Source organism: Drosophila gunungcola, chromosome 3R (genome assembly GCF_025200985.1).
Source record: "Drosophila gunungcola strain Sukarami chromosome 3R, Dgunungcola_SK_2, whole genome shotgun sequence".
Taxonomy (NCBI): domain Eukaryota; kingdom Metazoa; phylum Arthropoda; class Insecta; order Diptera; family Drosophilidae; genus Drosophila; species Drosophila gunungcola.
The window spans coordinates 10415992-10439950 of NC_069139.1; the positions used below are offsets into that span (position 1 = coordinate 10415992).

General features: G+C 38.7%; 3 protein-coding genes across 3 annotated transcripts; 1 reads left to right on the forward strand and 2 right to left on the reverse strand.

Annotated features, from left to right (window-relative positions):
• Nucleotides 1–1021: 1021 nt before the first annotated feature.
• On the forward strand, nucleotides 1022–23906 carry LOC128252961 (peroxidase). The gene is given in 11 exon segments (XM_052981205.1): nucleotides 1022–1605; nucleotides 12205–12363; nucleotides 17778–17860; nucleotides 18220–18310; nucleotides 21009–21058; nucleotides 21061–21396; nucleotides 21581–21754; nucleotides 21975–22905; nucleotides 22975–23253; nucleotides 23325–23421; nucleotides 23490–23906. Coding segments are annotated over 11 exon segments (2259 nt in total). The 5' UTR covers nucleotides 1022–1594; the 3' UTR covers nucleotides 23538–23906.
• LOC128252966 (turripeptide Gsg9.2) lies at nucleotides 9904–10336 on the reverse strand. The gene is made up of 2 exons (XM_052981210.1): nucleotides 10100–10336; nucleotides 9904–10035 (listed from the first exon to the last, which is right to left on the reverse strand). The coding sequence occupies exons 1-2, from the start codon at nucleotides 10305–10307 to the stop codon at nucleotides 9962–9964; spliced, it is 282 nt and encodes a 93-aa protein (XP_052837170.1). The 5' UTR covers nucleotides 10308–10336; the 3' UTR covers nucleotides 9904–9961.
• On the reverse strand, nucleotides 15389–17767 carry LOC128252962 (uncharacterized). Its single transcript, XM_052981206.1, has 5 exons — nucleotides 17334–17767; nucleotides 17056–17247; nucleotides 16682–16993; nucleotides 15999–16128; nucleotides 15389–15944 (listed from the first exon to the last, which is right to left on the reverse strand). Exons 1-5 carry the CDS (start codon nucleotides 17550–17552, stop codon nucleotides 15859–15861), a joined length of 939 nt encoding a protein of 312 aa, XP_052837166.1. The 5' UTR covers nucleotides 17553–17767; the 3' UTR covers nucleotides 15389–15858.
• Nucleotides 23907–23959: the final 53 nt, after the last annotated feature.

Consider the following 23959-nt stretch of genomic DNA (forward strand, 5'->3'; position numbering starts at 1 on the left):
TTTGTGGGGCTCAGCCGTCACTAAACAATTATTGAGTCTTTGCCTAATGGAAGTGAAATGTGTTTTTACTCTGGAGCTGTAAGTGGTTGCATTGGGCTTAATAGTTTAAAATCAAGATAGTCATAAATTAAGAGCTTTTCACAGTAGTTAATTAAATGGTTTTTGTTTATTTAAAATACAATCTGTATTCATAAACGATTTAAATACTTTTAACAGGGTTATTACGATGTCATATTATCATTAGCCATATAATTTTAGAGCTTTGTTGTTCTGAACCGTTTGATTTCACTATCTGAGTCCTAAGAAATTTACAGAGTAATAATAAAAACATATAAGTAATTGTGATTGTAAATCATTAGTTGAGTTCTAAAAGCTGTCAAGCCTCATAAATAAGTTGTATTTATAATGTAATACAATACAAACCTTGAACTTTCACACCTTTTTTCTAAATCTTGCCATCGACCATAAATTGTATTTTGAATATTATATTGCATTTTAAATCACTTAAATAATTTATTTGCTTACCAATGGCGATTTTGAAATGTCATTCAGTAGACTGGAAATCACTTGAAAAAATCAGCGAAACGAGGGTTTTATGGCATAAAGCAATTCAGAAGTCCCATTGCTAACTGTGTGGTTATCAATACTGTCGACTCAAAAACAGTATAAAGTCTTTCATTGTTACAAATTAAAACATATTTTATATTGAATGTGGACAAAAACAAATGACTTAACTCAAAAACTGCACTTTACAAAAGCAGCACTTAATAATAATATAATAATTTTAGCACTTATAAATATTGTTTTATAATAACTTTACACACAGCTAAATCTAATATCGAAATCGAAAGACTTAAGACACGAACTGCACACTACACAACCCACCACAGTATCAATCCATTCACCTCGCACGCAACCCAACTCGATTCCACTCAAACTTTCACTCAAAAACGAGTCGGGCTTGGGGCGTCTGTAAATATTTTTTTTGCCGCTGCTGCCGCCGGCACTTGGCAGCTGATAACCGAAGTCTGCTGACTGCTATCGCTCCTCCACACTCCACACTCCACAGACGCCGACGTCGACGGCGGGCCGGCAACGTTTGTTGGCTTCTTTTTTGGCTTTTCTGTGGCAGCATCGGCTGGCAGAGCTCAGTTAATTGTGGGACACACTCGGTGGCGGTTGTGCAGGCGGACGAAATTGACTTTGAGGCGCTGACGGGGCTCTTTTCGTGTGAGTGAGTGAGTGTGCAGGAAACGAAGTGCATTGGAAGAGAAGTAAAGATTAGTGACAAAAGGGTGAAGCCCGCAAGTAAAAGTTACCCGCAGCCGCGACAAGTGCTCAATAGTGCTTAATTCTGGCACCGATCGGAAGACTCTGGCAACGAACTCGGTGAACTGTACGCCAGTCCGTTGTTAATTAAGGCCAACTTGGCGTGGGCCATCGTCTGCCATAATTGGATTAATTCACAGCTCTTGGGCTTTAAGTATTCGCCAACCAAATATAAACAGAGCTTGCGACTGTATACCCAACGCATTTAGAGAAGTCATTAACAACGACGGCCAACGGCCAAGTGGCAACGTGCAACGTCGACAAAATGATCTTAAGGTATGTACGCTGGCTATTTTATAATAAGCCGTACTCTTAGTTTTGGTACACATTTTTCTAGTTAATTTCCTGTGTGTGGCAAGTGATCGCTTAGGCGTCTCGAAAATGTCTAGACCAAGTTGGTGACTGGTTCTAGCCATATTCCTGCTTATTTTTATGTAATTTTTACGTGTCTGTCGCTGACTTTGACAACTTTCTGTAAACATTTCTCCGACATTCTCGTTCTGTTTTTCTTGTTTTTTTTTTGTATTATTCTCTGTGTATGTGTTTAGTTGGAAAGTTCTGAATCGTTGGCACAGAAAGTTTTCGTTTGGTATGCGGCATTCTGGTGATTAAACGGCATTGCGCCATATATGTGTTTTGATTATTTCATTTATATTCAGGCCAACCTCTTCGTTTGTTGGCTTTTTGCCTGTCTAACAACTTCCCATGCTAATGGCTTCCTGCCACTTTCTATCTGGCCATCCACGCGCCATTCCCAGCTCGTAATGATGAACAAATCAGCGCCTGCAGCAACGAAATTAATGAGCGTATAGGTCACGCTCTTGGCCATCTCAGCTTCCGACGAAAAGCTCAAAATCACACCTCCAATGCGGGCTTAAATTAGAGCTCAGCGGGAGTTTTTGGTTTCAATTTAAATAGCAATTAGTTTGAGGCAAAATATAAGACTCTAAGCGCCAGCCCAGGGTTTTTAAATGCACTCAATTTTGGTTTATTTTTAGATAATTATTAATAGTTTCAAATTGCCTTTCTAATATGTATAATTGCTTTATTTAGTAATCATAAATATTTCTTTTTGATACTTATATTACTTACAATAAACATTGTCAATAATCTACTTATTAATGGCTATATTTTTTAAGTTTTTTTATATATAAGATTGATTTTGTGTAAGGTTGAAAATTTCACTGCCGCAAATCATAATAGGATTTTTTCCGCTGAAGTTACATTTTTTATTCAATTTTTGTGCTTTGTTTTTTTATAACTTATTATAACGGAGTAGGAAAACTTAAGCTTCACAATTGCATATAATGGTTTTCCTATAATATATAATAATCGCTAATAGATTTGCAATATTAGTTTTTTAGCAAGTGACACGAAGGAGCAAGTTTTTTAGTACAAAATCTTATAATCGATGATGGAATCAAATCAACATTTTGTTTTGTTAAAGCAAGGTAATCCAGCCGTAGTTTATCCGCTTAAAACCAAGGCTAAGTCGTCGCTAGCCCTCGTTTAAATCAGGCTTAGTCGGGGCGTGTCCAGGCGATTTGTCATGTACCTGGGGACATGGTCATAACTTTCCGGCGAGTTCTATCGCCTAACGGTAGTTGGCCGGGTAGCTCACACCTCTTTTACCTGGCCAACGTGGCAGACTGCTGCAATGAGCATAAAAACCCGGCTGGGTGGAACTTGGCGAGTGCCTGCTAATTGTCCGCTGTTTGCTGGGTCGCCTCGTTCGCTGATTTGTTTTTCCGAGTCCCCATAAAACATAGTTATGACCGAGAACTGAACTGAGGCTTTGCCTCTTTTGTTTGGCCAGTATTTAGTTGTTAGCCAAACGGGGTCATTAACATTTGATGCGAAGTTCAAAGCGAGTTGCACAATGCCCGTGGATGGATGTTGAACTTCACGTTCAACCAGTTGCCAGCTGAAATCGATCAGGCAGCGTTTTACTTTCTCCTTAAATGTAGAAGACCAGAAACGGAGCAACCTGTTGATTTCCTGGCTTGCAGGCCACATCTGCCTCGTGACTTGCCACCAATCCGGTCCCGAGCTCAGCGCAAAATGTTATAAAATGAAGACATAATTGCGGGGCAGGCGAGAGAAATGGAAAAAGGGGGCGGGCAGCGCTGATTGCCGCTCTCCTGGCTGAATTTGTGTCAAGGCTGCCAGCACTTTTGGCACCGCAAAATGCAGCCACTCCATTTGCATGCCCGCATAAAAATCAGACAATCGGGGCAGGGCGTTAGTGCCAATTTGGAAAGCGGCATGCGAAGTGCATTCAAAGATCCCAATCGAAATCGAACTCAAATCGAAGTCGAGATCGGGACCGAGCGATAAAGAGCCGCATTGTGCTGCGTATTAATGAGTGCCAAAGCCAAACTCTACCACAGTGGAACTTTCATAACCAAACCTGCTTAATGCCATATTAAACAATTATTTTTCAGCATTAAAAATATTTATAAAACTAGTCAACTAAGCAAATACATTTAATTTAATCCGTTATATTGACTTATTTTTTGGAGAACATTAAAAAATATTTTTTTTTAATTTTCTTTTTGATATAATAAATATTTTTAACTTTGAGATTTAGCAATCAGACTTATAATATAGAAAGTATAAGTCAAAGAAGCAACAGTAAAGTAAAATGTTACCTTATCTTTAAAGTCATTAAATTTTATATAACGAGCTCAAAATTTCAAAAATGCAATTTGGGGGAAGTTCACGTTATAAAAATTTGACCGTGCCTATATCGATCAGCATTTGGCGTTTTTGTTTGTGGCCAAATGGCGGCCGCAGGCAAAATCTTTGGCGCTGGATTCGTTACATAAACCGCCTTACAAGGTTCACAAGACAAGAGGCAGCAAAAGCCATGACTTGTGGTAGCATATTGCCGTTGTTTTCCCCTTTTTGGGCCAAAATGTCTGTATGATGTGTTTGCCACAATTACTCGCACAACTCATGCAGTCCCTTGCCCCAGAGAAGAGCGGTGGAAGCATTGAAACAAATCATTTTGGGGGCCTTACATTGATGGATATACAGTGTGTATGCTCGGGTACATAATATTTTGCAACTGCTCGATTTCTTAAAGTGAATGCTGGTCAACATTCACTTTTGACTCGAAGATCGCCTTCTTTTCGGATGCTGCTGATGATGCGCCATTAATGCGCTACATTAACGTAAATTACTCAAAATCATTTCACTTTCAAAAGCCAAATTCACTTCATGCCTGCCCACAAACCACCACTTGAATGGGTTTTCTATTTTCGGTATATTTTGGTAAATTTGATTTTTTTTGCGCCCTGACCGATGTTGCTTTGATTTCGCGAACAACGCTGATTGATGTTATAACAAAAGAAAGTTGATCGAGCAGGGATCATGGCTAAAGAGGATGGTGATGGTTTGATTGAGTGGACGAGTGCTCGAACGTGCTGCTCTTTATGAATGGACGCCAGGGGTGAGCCTCCTATTTACACTGGTTTGATGATACAACTACGTGCCTCATCTGAGATGTTTGGGCCACTGAATGGTGCTCTACATGGGTATTTTGTTTGGGTGAAAATATTTTATTTATTTATTTTTTGTATATTTGCTGACTTAGGTTGAGAAAGTGTGGCGAATAAGTATGACCAAATGAAACTTATTGCTTTTTAATGAGAGAAAACCTATGTAAACGGTGAACAAAAAGTTGTGAAAATGTAGGTCTTTAAATTAATGTGTGCCAATACAAAATGAAGTTCTACACTAAATAATATAGGTGAATTAGACAAACTGGGTAAATTCCATATACTTATCTATTCAAAATGAACGTTAGCTTAAATTGTTTATTAACAAAAACTGCAAATCTAATATTGATATATTTTTTAAATTATTACTATTCCATTTATTTTTCAAACGTTTTAATATATTAAGCACTTTATTGTGTTGCCTTTTAAATTTAATATCGATTGAAATAAAAGACATGATTGTTAATAGAGGCATGCAATTTTTGGCAGTGTAAATTTTAATTAACCCGCCCACAAGCGTGAGAACCGAAAGTGAAAAGCTGCGATCAAGGCGGCGCTGGCCGCTTATCAGAGAACCACCGCAGAGATTGCTAATTGAAATGCAGGGGCTGTCGACGCAATTCGCAGCAGATCTCTCGAATGGGATCGTGAGAGCCCTGGTAACCCAAATGGCGTGCTGGCTTTGATTTGTATGTGCACTCGTCAGAAATTATGTGGCAACTGACGGCAAAACTGTGAGCCAGCGGTGCAAATTGAACAGCAGTAACAAAAGCAGTAACAGATGCAACCGCCAGTTACATATTTATAGTTTTTTGTGTGTTTTCGGAAAAACTATTTAAATAAAGCACAAGTATGCTGCATGTCGGTATGCTGGGCAACGCAACACTCAATTCGAACCCGAATAATCACTTGGCTCATTTGTAGGCAGGCCAAGTGGAGTGCTCATTCATGTGTTTTTATTTTTTATATTTTCGGGCTTGCAACATTCGCACTCAAATTGATGATGATGACGATGATCAAGACGATGTGCCAATTGCCAGCCATCGTCTATTGAATGCCTGAGCAAGCCGGCAGCCCCAAACTAAAGTATAAACAACACGTTTGGTAATTGCTGCAGCTATTTTGGGGAACCTGGCGGACCTGGACCCAGACTGGTGAAAGGTGTCTGCTGCTCACGTGGCCCACTCGCAACTCCCTGTCATTTGCTGAGGATGCTCAGCCGCCGCAGAGAAGTGCACTTCAGACTTGGCTAAGAAAGTCAAGGCGGTCGGCTTGTGCGCCGAGATCCAACGCACAAAACAGAGTTCACAGAAAAAAATGTTAAATAACATTGTACTACTAGCCAAGTAATAACAAATGGGAAATTTCCTTTTTCCCACTGTTATGGAAAACAGGATACCATAATTTTGACAATTAAAAATTTTTTTTTTGTATACTTTTATTTTTTTAACTTATATATTTTTACTTCAAAAATAAGGGCGCGTTTATCTAGTTGAACGAACAGAAACCCTTGACACTTTTTTCTCCCCGTGAATTAACGTCAGATGCAAAAGTGGTTTTCATTTGATTTATGCACAATCAATGACAGGCTGCAGCCAGTTTTGCATTGAGCGTTTTCGGTCAATAAGCTGGCATTGAATTTGTCTCTGGCTTCGACTTACTGATTTTGCTTAGCCGCTGCAATTTGTATGCAATTAGCCGCGAGTTTGCCAGGTATAAATCTGCAAGGGGCGGCCGCCCAATTAATAAGCTGTTAAAAGCGTCAGATTGCCGGCTTCGGTTATCAGTCAGTTTGTGCTGAGATCAAAGCCAAATATAGTTGATTTTCGACTCGCTGGCCAGCTGCAGTTCAGTTACATTCTATTTGAGACCGCGCAGTCCATAAACCGCACGTTAGCCGTGTCCGATGCTATCGCGATTGCGTGCCGGTCGGGTGATATATCAAAACCCTTCACATGCCGCGAATTTCGCACAGGAAAAAAATATTTATATAGGTTAGAAGTGTGGGTAACTAAAGGTTAGTAAATGGAAGTTAAATTGGATACATCTTTAAAAGTAAAACAGCTATGTTCCCATTAATTCCATATTTCTTTAAAATTTTATTATTTACTATTAACGTGTATAAGGACTCTCTACAAACTGAAAAATTTTAAAAGTACATAAGTTTATACATTTAATTTTTAAATTCTTTCCCTGTTGCCTTAAAATAGTAAACTTATTAAAATCACTAATATATGCAATAATGGATACGTTTTTCTGTGTGTAGCTGGGTGAGCTCTATTAGATTTTCTCGCAGCGATAGGATCGCGAACGTTTTGTGGGTCAGAAAGCGAATTAAGGCAGCTATGTCCCGCTTATCGTTCCTTGTACTGTGTGCCATCGAATCTGCATTGCCAATTTATGGCACAATAAAATATCGAAGGCGACACTAATGCCACATAAATGTGCGTCATGTTGCAATTGCTCTGCCGTTAATCAAGTATGCGCCATGTGTGCCCCATCGAGTTGAAATGTTTCGCACAGTTTTTTGCCGAGCTGCCTGCGAAATGTCAGGCGGATGTGAAGACATTGGACATTAACGCTACCTGTCTGGACAGAATCAATTAAGCAATTGGCCAGAGCAGAGCGTTGAGCAAATCTAAGTACAACAATTAAATCAGCCTGGCTGTGGCATTAGCAATCGGACCCAGAAACAAGATCCACTCAGCATGGGTTAACCGACTGGATAAAAATGCAACAGCATATGGCAATATTTGCACATCGCAGGTTGCCGGCACTCGGTCTTGATGGCGATTGAGTGGCTTTAACTTGGGGCTATTTAAATGTGGTTGCTGCATTGGGTATTTTAAGTCAAATGATAAATGATCGCTAATGAAAGGTTTCTGGCTTGTGCTCTTAAAAATAATAAAAGTCAATGTCTGAGGTCAGCAGATAGGTGCTTTATTTTTAGACAAGACAGTATTTTATAGATCTATTTACTTTACCAAATTTAATATTTAAATCTAGTCATTTGCCTTAAGCACATTTGTGATTACATGAACTTTAACCATATTTCCAATAACAATATTACGATGATTTTGATTTCAGAATCAATGAATGTTATTCCGTTTATATTATTAAATGTGGGAATTGATTGCTTGAGCTACAACTTATTCATTTTCACCCAGGTATAACAATATCAAAAACATTTTGTGAGTTAAATGGTGTGAAGTTATCATAGAGGCCTTCCCAGAAACCTCGATTGTGAATTTTCAAAACCCAACAAACTTTAAAAAAACTATTAATTTTTAGTTAGGTTTCATTTCAATATATCTCTAATATTTTCACTTTACCATACTTAATCACTATCAACGAAAGTGACTGTCGCCACATATCAAAACCTGTAAACAGCTTTAAGATAAACGTAAGACATCTTAAGCATTTTAGGATTTCTGTCATCTATCAATTTTTCCATACTTAATCACTATCAATGAAAATGCTGCGAAGATAAATTATGAATTTCTCTGTGCATTACAAAAGTCATTTCCACACATTTACATGACATATAAAAGTAGCCAAGTCGGGGCAATTTACATACAAGCCAAGACACAACAATATGAGCGATGTGGCAAGCTGCAAACAAAGAAAGATCCGAACAAAAAGTCCTATTCACTTGGCACGCCCCTTTTCGGGGGGTCTAAAGATGGGGCCTGCTCCCAGGTATTCGGCTGCCACAGCCAAGATGACATAAGTAGCACCAGAGCGAACCCCGCGATGCAATCATCTGGTCTCCACACACAACGACTAACAATGCACCGGGCAATTAACTTTGCGCTGCCAATGGAAGAAATATATTATTATCAAATGTCAACTTTTGGATGCGTTTTAAAAAATGCACAGATATGACAAGGAGAGCCCTATATGGCGACTATAATTGGGCAACTGCGCCCGTTCTTTGTTCGCGGTCTACACACAAAAAAACTACTATTATTGTTTTGTAAAGTGCTAACGCATACCAAAATATTTATTGATGAGATTTTATTTTTATTATTGTTTAGCTTGTTAAATCTACAAATTAAGTTCAAATATGTTAGTCAAGGTAAAGCTATCAACTTTAAGTCCCACAAAAAGATACAAATTAAAAGGATTTTTAAGTATCATACTTTTTGTTACAACATGCATGCAAGTAATATAAAGAATATTACCTACCTATTTAAAAACTAACAACTTAAATACAAAATAATAGTTTTTTTATATAAATTGACTTATTTTGTATTATTTTTCACGGATGGGGAGTTGTAGCCCCCTAAAAAGGATTTTCCACTTAATGTGTGTCATCCAAAAGAAACTGACTGCTGTGACCAAGTGCCTTAGATAAGCCAGTGCTGCGATTTATGTAAAAGTCGTTTGGCCGGCCATCGACGAACCGAAATTAATTGACTCTTGCGGGCAGGTGTAAAGATTGCATATGCTTGCGAGTGTGCATAAATTGCAGATACATAAAGTATGGATTTTGCAGTGGCAGGTTGGCCAGAAGGACGTTGCGTGCTGGCCTTTCACAAAAGCTGTCGCCCCAAAGGCGAGCAACAATTAATTGACTTTACGCAGTGGCCTGCAACTCTGATCTGCATCTGGGGTTTGGGTTGCGGTTGGGGTTGGGGTTTGGTTTTGGGCTCGGATTCGGATTCGGCAATTAAATCTGCACTGCCCCCTCGTGGCACGCGTTTGGGCGTGGCATGACGGGCAAATAAAACACAATCTGTGTGGGCGAGTGCGTTTTGTTTGCATTCTAATTGCCCTGTCATGATGGCTAATGAACTGGGCACTCCAAAGCACTCATAAACACGTTCCACGGATTCGAAATATTTTAAGGGCAGCCTTGAACCAAATTCACTGTTGTGCGAAAACCGAAATGAAAGCAACTCGCTGGTAACCAGATTTAATAAGCATTTAGCTCAGTTAAAGCGCGAGCAGCGCAAAGAGTTGCAAATCGTGTGAGCTGTAAACCAAAAATTATGGCCCCACATTGGTCAAGAGTGAGCAAGTCATCTGTTTATTCGCTGGGCCTGTGATTCATCAAAGTCAAGTGTAATATGAGCGGGAAAATAAGGTTTATTATAGGCAAAAAGGCCGTAAAAAGATTTAAATGGTCACTCCTTTAAAAGATCACTGCAGTCTGGAGAGTTACGCTTGCACTTGCGCTTATCATCGGTCACAACCCAATCTATTTTAAAAATATTTATAATTAGTAAATACATTTAAATATATGTACCTAAACCTGGACTTACTTTGATTTGTTCTGCATATTTGATTGTCCAAAACGCATTTGTTCGAGAAAGTGCAAACACTTTTTATGGGACGTATAATACCCCTTTGCCAAGTGGCGCAAAGCGGTCTATAATCCCTTGTACAAGCTCGTGGGCACTTCAAAGAATTAGCCTTAGCCAAAGCTAGCAGACCCAGGGAAATGATCAAAATTATAGACACGCACTTCATGTTCTGTTTTTTCGAATGAGCTTCAAAACATCCAGAATGCTATTTATAAGCCAGATCGAATCATTTCATCTTTTCAAGTCTTTTAAATGACAGATGTTTAATTCACTTATACAAAAATGCATGCAGGTGCACTCTTTTAATCGGGCGATCGGAGTTCATTAAACCCTGGTAATGGGATACACATAAAAGGCATCTCACTTTACTTGGTTAGTGAAACTGAAAGACCAAACTGTCAAATGAAAAGTGAAAGGACTTAAGTGCGTTATTGTTTCCCTTGGCGATTATATAAGCAACATTGATAGCCAGGGAGCTGTGCCCTTCGTCAAAACGAGACTCTCAATAGATGGTAAATGAAAAACGAAATACTTTCACTATTTATTGCTTAGTGTACAGGTAGCTTTTATCAACAATCATCGACAATATTCAGAAATTTGCAAAAAAAATGGTTTATCCCTTTAAAACTTTCGCTTGAAAATATATATCATAGAATTAAGCTCCTTGATATTATAAGCTGTCATTTACAAAGTTACAATCTTATTTTAGTCTTCCTAATTAGGATTCGATTTTTCAATAACAAAATAATGTTGGATAACATGAATATATTGTATTTTAGAGAAATTTCCACTGAACTCTGGATTTTATTCTAAACATTTAATTATCCAAACACATGTTAAATATTTGTTTGACATGTGTGGCATTGAGAATTCATTGGGTTTAATTTTTAATCACATGAAATCCATTTCTAAAACCTGTCCCTAAAAAATATATTATTCTTCAGATTATTTAAAACAAAATATTTTTTCTAGTGACATTTGTGACATTTAAATATATAGAATACAAGCTGGGACTTACATTATATATTTTCTAATCCCCATCAAAGCCATAAAATTAATTTTAAGCTAGGTGGTTAATCAAGTTATAATGTACAGTTACTCAAGGTGATCTCAATAAATAAAGTAATTAATTGTTTTCCAAATTACAATTAAGCAATCTCGATATGTTAAAGGGTATTCGAGGCAAGCCTTGTTTTCGGTTATATAAGAAGCAGAGGCTGGGCACACCTATACATTGCCTTACTTTCACTGTTAGCCAGAGGCGGCAATAAACAATAGCAATCAATATCAATACTTATCAAAAGGCGTGAACAATTGCCCGAAAATATGGGGTTTTTTGTTTTTGGCTTTCGCTTTGTGTGAGGCGACAAAAGCTAACAAGCGATTAACACGCGCTGCAAGTCATAAGTCTAAGCGCATTAAAGCCGCAAAATAAAAGCAAGGCTGCCAGATGTCAGATGTCGAATTCCCCATTCGCCCCTTTTGCTGACAGATAAAGAAACGCCCGAAACAATGGCGAGTCCAAAAGACAATATGCAGCTTGGCCCATGGGTTTCTTGGTCTGCCAATCTACAGACAGTTGCAACCCACAGTTGAAAGCCTAAAACTCGTATTTGCATATGTGCATATGTGCCTAGTCGTCATAAAATAAAAAAGGTTCTAGGAAAAAAGCTTCGTTGTGGTAGTCTCAGAAACTCAAGTGAATTCTCCAAAAATAAGCTGCTTAATTTTTTTTTTTTAGCTTACAAGCAAATTTATTGACTCTGCATTTAACAGTACTTCCTTGGGGAGAAGTTATTTAACGTTTGAGAATATGTGTTCTTTTAAAACTATTCAAAACAGTTTTTCTCAGCTTCAAATCTTGACAAATCCTTAATTGGCTTATAAATCATGTCTCATACTTTTGAAGTTTCATTTTACCTACTGGCTGGCTGACAGACTGACTGATTAATGCCTTTGGCCGCAGGCGTGTTTCTATTTGTGAAAAGGGGCGTGACGCCTCCACTGCATGTTTGCCTGCATAATGTGTTAATTTGCCTACTTTTGCTCATATTTCTTTGCAGAATACTTCTACTGTCTCTGCTGGCGGTGGCGCGTGCGCAATATCATCAGTTTGGCGAGCAACTCCAGACGGCCCACGGATCCGATTGTGCACTTCTGTTGGCCGGACCCGGTCGCTCCTCTGTCTACGACTACAACGTGAACCTATTCCGCGGCACTTTGTGAGTACAAATAGAAACTGTGTACTCTGTGTTTCTGCCGTTGCAGAAAAAGTGGCTCGGTGGCATTCTGGGTTATGTTTGAGCTCAAATATTTGAACGTTGACACCGAAACGTTTCTGTTGCAGAGAAAAAAAATAAAATCTTGAGCATTTGATGTGCTGATATTGTTTTTTTTTTTTTCTTAAAACTAAAAGCTTCATTTTAAATACTTTAAGTTATAAGAATCGCTATGAATTGTATTGATTTTGGCCGCATTTACTATGTTTACATTTCAAAGAAACCTTTTCCCAGTGTACAACTGCCCGACTGACACCCATAAATCTTGGTTTGTGCTGTTTTAGCTTGTTTGCGCGGTGGCAACATGGCTCTACACCTACGACAACACAGCACACAAGCTTTGAGCCAATCATTAGCAGCAGAAACAGCAGCGGCAATCATTCGGCAACCGCCTGTTGACGTTGATGTTTCCAAGTTGCAGTGCCTAGGGAGAGATATACCCAGTTATATATATATATTTCTTAGTGGGGGTCCGCTAAGCGAAGTTATTGCATCTGTCGCTAAACACGAGGGGCTTAGATAGCGGTTACTTTGACAGCCAACGTCTTCATTGGCGCCTAAAAACGTACATTATCGGCATTTTATAAGATTTAATTTTTATTCAATAGCTTTAATTTTTTTGTTTTCCTGTTACAACTTTCTTTACCTTGCGTACAAACAGATGCTTATTTCTCCCGAAAAAGTTAGTAATTTCTTCGCAGCTTCCAACGGGCCACTAACAGGGCTGATTGCTATCTATATTCCATACTGGAAAAACAAATTCTTTTGTTATCTTTGTCTCTTTGTATTCATATTAACCAACTAATATTAAAATAATTCAATCAATAAATTATTTTCCAAAGAAAATTAGTTTTTTTTTTAAGGCGTCTTAAAATTAATGTTCTCAGGTTTTTAAATAAAAGAGAATTTACAGATATAAATAGCCATCCAAAAGATGGGTTCTGGGTTCTCAGGTGTGATGATGGCTTCTAACGTTTCACCCGCTGTCACGGCGGCTCTTTAACAGCAATCAGCAAATGGTTTTTGGCCTCGAATCGGCGACGACAGCCTTTGGCTCAGCGTCATGTGATGCAGACGGACGCATCATGAAGTCACCTGACAGACCGGCGCGATTTATTAGTAAGCGAAAAAAACAAAAACCGCACGACAAAAAGCCGCAAACAAAAATAGCAAGGCAACAGCGGCAATCCAAAACAAATGGCATTGCAACACTTGCAGATGCCAAAGGAAAATAAAAAGAAAAACATCAAAATAAAATAAAAACACCTGAGCTGCCGTGGGGCTGCAGCAGCCATTGATGGCAAACTTTAGTCTCGAGATGATTTTGAAAAGTGACTTTGAAATGCTGCCAACACACAATGCCACCAAAATAGGGAATAAGATGATAAATAAATTCCCCCCAACAATACCTTTGATAATCATGTAAAATAATTTTAAGATGAATTTTATTTAGAAACAAATTTCTAGATTAAAATCTAAGATAGATACAAAATGGATTCTTATTTTTTACCCGTGCAGCACTTATGGCAGCAGATAGATATACATATTTTAAATGTCACACGATCCAGATAGAGATTGCAAATTGTTCAATTGCTCGATTGTCTTTGAGTGCTGGGGGTCACCGCGAGCTGAAGCTAATTTTTGGGGTCGCCGGGCACCGAAAACGTGAGCCTGCCAATCGGGCAAAGTCGTAATCGCTGACTTTGGCCTGGCTATTGAACCTGGCTGACCAGAGTCAGCTGGGAAAAATGCAGAAAATTTGCCGCAACAACCTACTTAAAAGTTAAATACAGGTTTTGGCAGGGGCCACTTTCGTTGCGGCCTCTGCTCCGTCTGCTGAAAGTCTGCAATTGTATCTGCAACTGCATCTGTATCTGCACCTCAGTTTTCACTCTCTGCGTAAGCGAAGTAGCTCCCCAGATACTCACAAAAAAAAAAAAAAAACAAAAACAAAAAAAAAAATGCAAAAAGATTGTAAAAGGCCGCATAGATAAATGATATTTGAATATTTTGCACATCGAGTTTACGACACGCTTTTGCAATTATTCACAATATTACGCATACGCCGCGTACGCTAGACCACAGCAACTCAATACTGATCAGGAAGTGTTGAGGTTTGGGAGTTGCGCACCTGCGATCGCCGGCCCGGGATTCATAACATTAGTTTTTACTTTACAATCAGGATAACAAGTACAAGTCCGTGTCTGGGGCGGGACGAGTTGGAGTTGGAGTGGAGTGCGTGCCGCATGCAAGCCACTTTCTAGTTGGCCCAAAAGTCTGGCTATGCGCACATTGAACTTACCCGAGTCCCGTAAATTTTGTGCGAGAGTGCTCTCGACTGGATTTTTGGTTAAAATTAACAGGCAGACCAGTTAAGTGCCAGACATTGCCATTTTCGGTTTCAATTTGACAAATTTGCCCAAGAAATATGTGCTAAATTGGCCGCTTACTTAAGGCGACAACCAGATGCTCTGTAACAGCTCTATAAACTATAAATAATGTCAGTGATAATACAGGAATTAATTGAATGATCAAAAATGGCGAGAATTCTAAAATCATATATTCTTATACTTATACATAAATTGAAACAATTTAGAGTTTACATACACATTGTGTTTAGAACAAACAAAAATTACGTTGTTTCGAAAAGTTACGATTTTAAATTAAAATATTGCTTTCAACATAAATCTATAAATGCATGTAAAATGTAAGAAAAAATCTAAACTCTATGGTACATCCAGATTGAATTGCAAATCTTTCTTCAACGAGTATGTAAACATTTTGATATTTTGCTTAAAACTTAAGCACATAAATAAATGTATATTGAAATAGAAAATCTGAATTTTACGGGAATTTATAATCACTTATTTTGTCAGAGAGAAGAATGACATTAGAAAATTACTAAAAAAGGGTTTCGAATAAAAAATGTAAAGCTTAAATTAAATTACCCACTAATAGAGTAAAATGCCTGCAAGTTTGTGAAAAATGTAGCTTTTTGCCGAAATGACTTTGCATTGCGTGTGCCTGCAATGTCGCTGCTAGTAGCTGCTCATTTTGTGGGCATATTTTGGGAGTCTGCTGCAGTTGCTCCGGCTGTTGTTGTAATTACTTAATACTTACGCATTGTTAACACGTATCGTTGGCGCCTGACACGCGTTTTACATGTCGCACCATTCGAGGAAGTGGCTCTGGCCCCCATTTTTGGTTAGATTTTCCCGGGCTTCGGAGCCGCAGCTGCCCGACATAAGAAATTTGCGTGTTTTTGGCATTTAATTAACAAACCGGCTGGCAGAAGCGAAGTAATATGGCAATGTTAAAGTTAAGTTTGTTACTGTTACAGTAACAGTTGGCCATATTTGTTAGTTGGCCGAACTGAATGGAGATGTTGGAGCAGCCGCTTCCTGTCACGGGGAAAAAACCGCCTGCAGCCGGTTAACTTTAGTCGTACTCAGCTCCAATGGTCAGACTGATGGCTCCCGGCTGCACAAAGGTTTGGTGGTACCATTTGTTCGTGTCCAATACAACTGGGGAGATAGCTTTTAGTTACGTGGACTTAAAGTATTATAGGAGTCTCTCACTTATATCGCCCTGCTGGACCACCACATCGAAAGTCTGGCACTGTAGGTAGCACTCGGGAGGTGGAACCAGTAGCCACCGCTTACTGCCCGCCAGCTGAGCCTGCCACGATGGCAGCCTCACATTGTCTATCTGGAAGGCAGAAAAAATAAACACTCATTTGTTTAAGAAATTATTTCTTACAGTTATTCATAGTATTTAAATTGACTATAAATGAGAAGATTAATTTTTTAACTGACATATTGTTGCACATACACGAATCAAGATGTTTGATTATTTTCTTATTACATACAGATCTACTACTTTAAATCTTATTTTGTTTTTTATTTTTGTTTTATGAGTTAAAAAGATTGCAAAACGGACATTCAATTTCAGTGACCGTGAGCCTTTACTTTAGCTTGTGAATTACCTAATTTTAATTACCCTTTTTGAAATCTAGACTCTTGACATGTAGATAAAAACTATAATTGGCTAATAACCTTTATTTAATTTTAAATACAAACGGACTAATAAATAATCTTGTTCTAGTGTCGAACAGTCATTAAAAAAATATGAAAACTAGCAATAATAAAAAAAATATATTATTTTGAAATCCTAATGAAAAGTTAACTTTTAAAATACTGTCAGGTATTTTTTAGCAATATAGTTTTTGTGAAGCCCATTCAAATACTTTTTTTTAACTTACGTGCATTTGTGCACCCAAGCCAGAGGTGCCAATGAAAAACCAATCGACAGCATTATTTTCCGAACCTTCGGGCAGAAAATATGGTCTTCCGTAGTGCCTTCGAAACTCCTCTGCCGTTTCCGCATGACAATTGCTCCAGCCGAAGTACCAGGGCTGTTCTCCTAGCTTTAGCTCCACCCGATCCTTTGGCATATTTAATGCATCATAGATATCCGAGAATCCTGTTTTGTATGGCAAAAACTGGCAGTCTTTTATATGTTGCTTTTGCTTGGCCCTGGCATAAACATCGCGGAAATACCAATAGTTAAATAACTGAAATATACAAATCTTGTAAGTTTTAAATGTTATTTTCTTTAGCCATAAAGCATAATTACCGAAACAGCAGTCCAATTTTTGGTGGCATCACTAACAATAACTGGGGCTGCATTGTAAGCAAACTTTTTCTCAAACTCCTGGGGGCTTATATTTTGAAGGCGCGGCACTTGTTTAATATTCGCACAAAAATCACAACTCTCGGGCGGTCGAAGGGCGTAACGCAGGGGGCGTGGCAGAGAAAGAGCACAATTCTAAAAAAGAAAATATTTTTTTTTTCCGAATTTACTTTATTAAGAAATTAAAGTCAAATTTTATTTGTGATTGTTTATATACGTACTTTTCCCTGCATTTCCTCATAATAGTATTTTACACCGAATGAAACAAAAATGGTCAACAGCACTATTGTAGTCCACTTGGCCATTTCTTTGCTCGACTGAGACCTATTGCAGAATTCTTTCAATAGGTCCTGAAAAATCTTGTCCAGATAATCTAGTTTATGGGTATCTAATATTTTCCCTAGTCGAATGCGAGCTTGGTCTATACTTCCATGTTTCATCTTGACGTTGCTACTTCGGCCAAGTTAAGTTCTAGACTGAAACCACACCATGGCTTTGTCCGTTCAACTTGCCTTTTTCGACGCGTTGGCCCGGCAATAATTTTATTATCTGCCAATGCGCAGGCTTCGCAGAATGCGTGGGTTTGGAGTGTGGTTAGCATGTGATAAGCGACAAATTGCTTCTTATTGTCAATTTAAATCACTTTCATTTCAATTTACTTGCAGGAACCCGTACAACAATGGACCGGGCACTTGCATCACCTACGATGCCATCAATGCCGCCTACTTGGATGCACGCAAGCGTATACGTAAGTTCATCTCCTATTTGATACAGACAGACCAATATATAAAGTAAAAAAAAAATATAAACTTAAATGTGAAATTAAAACCAAAGTGCCGAGTGATAAAAGACTTTGGCAGTAGCTTATGTCAGTAGTTAACTTCATTTTTATTGACAAACAACATTTTAATGTACTGGGCATTAAATGCCAGATAAAGAAAAAATAATAAATAAATAAGTCTTTAGTACTTATGACAGGAAGATACATAAGGTATGGTTTAAATCTTTTCGGATTTTTTAAAAGGCAAATGACGTAAGATTTAACTTATGGAATTATTTTTGTAATCATGAATATCCGATTACAATGTACACATGTGTTTATTGCAGATGTGGCTCAGCCGAAATCAGACTGGAAGCCGGAGGAACTGGCCACCGTGGGCGAACTGCTGCTCGACATTTCTATCCAATTGGCCCGAACGTAAGTAATCAGCGCTAAACGCATTTGAAAGTTGCCCTGGCACGCCCACGATCTCCATCTCCCTCGGCGCTAATAACGATTGCCAAATAACGCATGACAAGGCAGTTAAGTCGTGCAGCACAGCACCAATGCACCACTGCACCACTGAGCCACTGAACCACTGAACCACCGACAAGACCGCCTGCAGTCATCAAATATGCATGAGTCTTTTCTTGCCTCCAAGGTTCTACGCTCGCCACAAATCGGAACTCGAATTCGAATTCATCAGCACAGAGGCAAAAAGTTGCATTTTTAGTTGAGGTTTTAGGGATTTGTTAAAAATTATTTGTTTTCAACTCAGAAAGAAAAAAAATGGGGATGCATTTAAATATTTTAATTTAAAACAGAAAAATGTCCTATATTGGGTTTTGATTAATTTGAATTCTAAATAAATTTTTATCAATTATTTATTTGGTTTTTGAAATAGTAGTAATAAATTAAAATTTAATATTGGAAAGAATATATGAATGTATAGTTTTCTGAGAAACACTTTATGATAGAAAACAGTACACATAAATTTATGAAAAACATGAAATAGATTTTAAGTTCATCGAGCTAAAATTAACATATTTTTTTCTGTGTGTGCCAGTTCTTTTTTGAAAGTTTGGCACATGCAAATGCTAATTGTCTGGGGTTTTGACTGATGGCCAGTGGCTGACAGCCGAAGAAGTGCATTCGAGAGCTCGTCGAAGCCTTCTTCCCAACTGGCGCAACCGCATTTTTGCCACACAAAAGTATTTGCAGCTATTTGCGGAGCTCGCAGCGCAGATGTAAACAAACGAGGATTATGCAACGGACCGCTTCGCAAACAGCCAGTGAGCAGTGAGCCAGTAAGCCAGTGAGAGTGCGCGTGACTTGCCCCTCCGTTGGAAACCCCCTCCACTTACCACCCCCCACCACCCACCATCCACCACCCACCATCCACCACCCCTCGAAAAGAAGCTGCGGAAGATGCCTAACAGCATTTCCAGTTTGGTTTTTCCTTTTTCTCCCATGTTGGCCAACGATTGGCCACTGCAACATCTTCTGCACAGGGAAAAATGTGTATCACCAAATTGAATATAATTGTTGGCATTTTATTACGACATCCTTTTTAGGAAATTTTTGTCGTCAAAGAGCCTTTAAAGATTTTATTATGTTTGCTTCTGCTCTTTTAAGTAATATCTTCAGATAGAAATGAGAAATGAATGACATATCTTAAGGAATAATCTAGGTAGTGTTATATATTTCTGAAAAATATATTTTGACATCGTATCTTTTTATATAACAATTTTCACAAATCTGTAAATATAAAAAACCTTTAAAAAAATTAATGTACGATGAAAAAAAACAAATAATTTCCGGGCTTTTAAAAATGAAACGTATCTTATTATATGATATAGCGTACGAAATGTACAAATTTAAACGTATTTTATATAAGCAAATATCATTTCGGAGTATTTTGTTTGTGTGTGTTGAGTGGAATCTGGGTAAGCGGGTTGGCAAGTCAGTTGGCCACAATTTGGGAGTTTTGTGGAGCCTGAGCTCGTCATCATCACCTCCCCTTGTGTGACTTTCACTGAGCTCTAAGACGATATTCGGCCACAGGGGGCAGCATCTTCATCTGTTGCACCTGCAACGTCTGAATTGCCGTTGTATAATCTCTTGATTATGGCTAATAACATGTTGTAAACGGCCAATGCAAAAGCTCCCCGGCATTATGGCATTCTATTAAAACAATGAGACGACTTTTAACTGGGAATGGCCCATGTTAATCAATGATGAACGACGATTCAAAGATATCGTATTTCAAGATCTCCCTTATGTACTTTTGTGGCACTTTCACGGGCTGCGACCTGGCAACCTAGCTAGTAAATTGCAGACCCAATTGACTGTGAAGTTTTACAGTTTTCCACTTCCCATCTTCACACAATAGCCAGCCGGACGCAGTTTCCCTTTGCCTTTTCTCGCTTTCTCATGCACTCGAGGAAAAGTTAAGGCCGGTCCCTTTGGCGATTTATGTACCGGCACACACAACTTCCTCCGCCAACTAAATACCAGTTTGTCCAGCACTGAAATCTCAGTCCAAAATTGGAAAAAATAAATCAAATAAAAAACCAATTGAAAGTATAAAAATTTGCCACCGTCAACGTCAGGCATCAACATCAATATCTGTCGGCTATTTTCCGGCCAGACCAAAAGCGCGTTAATTACGGACCGCTTGCTAACTGGGCTAATACGTTAATTTTGCAATTTTTCAATAAAAATCTGAAGACTACACAGGCAAAAAAGCACCCAACAAATCATCTCTTTGAGATCAATTAAAATGTTTTAAAATAGCCTAATGTATTATTCAAAGACTTGAGAAACTATTATTTAATTTTTTATATTTATTTGTTTGGCTTATTAATATAAACTCAATTTTATAACCTAGTGATAAAAGGTCCAATTTTATTTAAAGTTTAAATATTGATTTTATTTAGTTGTTTATAAGTTTTAAATTACATAATGTTTTTAAATTTATATTTTATTAACTGTATTCCATTTTTTTGTGTGTTGAGAATTTAAAAGTTGGCGACAGGAAAAGGCCAAGTTAAGCGACATCCGTAGTTGCGTTTAGATGAAGTGATAATTACTCTTGACTGACGACTTAATTCCTTTTTTAATAATTTTTTTTTAGCTATGGCTTATCGTATGAAGAAATCGAGAAGGGATTGCCCACAATTGATACCTCAAAACTCTGATTCGAGAGGTGTGTCCACCCTTTTTCGCTGGAGTTGAGTGCCGCCCGGGAAAATACCGACGGTTCGATGGTCTCTGCAACAATATCGAGCATCCGACTTGGGGGGCAGCTAATGCTCCGTTCCAGCGCCTGATCGGCCCTCTATATTCGGACGGAATTAACGCTCCTCGGATTTCGGTGACTGGCCGAGATCTGCCTTTCTCGCGAGTGGTTTCACGCACCATGCATCCCGACGATGGTTTCCACGATCATGCGGGCACCGTGATGGTCATCGCCTGGGGCCAGTTCATGGATCACGACTTCACACTTACTGGAACGCCATTGGGTAAGTTTGGGCACCGAGGGATTTTTAATAAAAACAAATTCCATATTTCAAGAAGGTTTTAGTTTTTTTTTGAAAAAACAAAGCACTGCTTAGTAGCGCTTTAATATTTTGACAAGTTAATGTTACATTTAAGCTTATTTAACGGAATATTTGATTATTTTATTTTTTTAATATTATATTTTAGATCCCATTAACCGCAATGACCCCGAGGAGTGCTGCAAACGACCGTTGCATCTTAAGCACCCATATTGCAACGAGATTCGCATTCCCGATGATGATTACTTCTACCGCCTGTTTAATGTCAAGTGCATTGATTTTGTACGCGGATTCCCCTCGCCTCGTCCAGGTTGCAAATTGGGTGAGTTTTTCCAATGTTAAGATAAAAAGAGAAATTAAGTCAAACAGTTGCCTTCAGAAATATTTATTTGTTTGATGCGGAAAAATTGTAATATTATAGGGTACCATTGTCCATAGTTATTGTATAAAATAAACATCGGTTTTATTTATATAAAAATTATGTTTTCCATAGAAATGATAATCTGGAATTATAATAAAAATATTTTCTCATAATTTTCTAGGTTCACGTCAACAGTTCAACACCTTGACAGGTGTCATAGACGCCAACACGGTTTATGGAGTAAAAGAAGCTTTCGCACGCAAACTGAGAACTGGCTATGGAGGATTGATGCGCATGAATCCTGTGTTCCAGGAGTACGGACTGAAGGATTTGCTGCCCCTGAAGTTGGATATTCCCGACGAGGGCTGCACACGACCCAACAAGAGCATGTACTGTTTCGAGGGCGGTGAGATTCGAGTCAATGAGCAACTGGTGCTCACCTGCATGCACACTTTGATGGCCCGGGAACACAATCGATTGGCCACCGGCTTGTCGCAAATAAATAAGCACTGGGACGATGAGACATTGTTCCAGGAGTCGAGACGCATCAATATCGCTATAGTGCAACACGTTACCTTTAACGAATTTCTACCCATTTTGCTGGGCAAGGAAGTGATGGAGAAGTTCGGTTTGGTTCTTCAGAAAGACGGCTACTGGGATGGCTACGATCATACAGTAAATCCAGGCATCATTGACTCATTTGCCGGCGCTGCCTTCCGTTTTGGCCACTCCTTGCTGCCAACTGCAGTGGAACGCTGGTCCAAGGCCCACAAGTTTATTGCCTCGAAACGTCTGTCGGATTTGATCAGGAGACCCTATGATCTGTACCGTGCTGGAGTCTTGGATGAGTACTTCATGGGTCTGATGAACCAAGTGGCCCAGGCTATGGATGACTCGATTACCCAGGAGGTGACCAATCATCTCTTCAAGAAAGAGGGCGCCAGGTTTGGAATGGATCTGGTGTCGTTTAATATGCAGCGCGGTCGGGAGTTTGGTATTCCCGGTTACATGGAGTTCCGTAAATTCTGCGGCTTGCCCACCTCAAATACTTGGGACGAGATGTATGGCTCCATGCCCAATGAGACGGTTCTGCGATATGGCAGCATATTTGAGTAGGTTTCACCAGGAGCTCTTCCGAGATTTAAGATTATGAAAAGTAACATAAATATGTTATTTTTCAGGCACCCTGCTGATATTGATCTTTGGTCTGGTGGCGTCTCGGAGAAATCCCTTCCAGGTTCAATGTTGGGACCGACCTTTGCCTGCGTCATCGCCACCCAGATGAGTTATTTGCGCCGCGGAGATCGTTTTTGGTATGAACTGCCCAACCAGCCCTCATCATTCACTCCCGAGCAACTGCAGGAGATTCGGAAGGCGAAGCTGTCCCGCTTGATTTGTGACAACACCGATTTAATTGATACTGTGCAGATTTATCCAATGGTTTTGCCTGATCATGAAATGTTAGTATTACTATTAATTCACCTACATTCTTTTGGTATTTTAAATATAATAATCATTTATTTATTTTTAGAAATCCACGAGTTCCCTGCAAGAGCGGTATTATACCATCCATTGATCTGACTAAATGGGCGGACTTTGGCGGTCATGGCGTAGATCCCTCTCTCTATGTAAGTTAACCATTCATTCGTTCACCTTATAAAATAGCTACTTATAAATTTTATATACTTTTTTTTAGAACTACATAAACGAAATACCCGACACGCTGCTGAACTTTAGGAAGTAAATGCCATTTGTGTTTTCCACGTTTTGTTTAATAATCTCGATTCATTTTTTGGACCCCATTTCTTCTACCTTCCATAGTTCTATATCTCTCCTTTTCCTATTGCTTAGTCTCTTAACTAGTCTTTGCTCACCATCTGCATTTCTATAGCCAGTCAGTAGTTTTGACACTGCCATTTTCTTGAAAACTCTTTTCAGCATTTCCATGCATAAACACAAACCCATACATTCTCTGTATATATTATTATTAAATAGCAGAAATAGAACGATTAAGTTAAAGCATATCGGAGCAACCAGAAAACCGATAAAGAAAACAAAAATAACTTTTAAAATGTATCTCGAAGTAAGTTTTTGTATATGCAAGTAATTTTTAAATAAAATTTAAAAAACTAAATGTGTTTAAACTGCAATGGGAAGCAATTATCA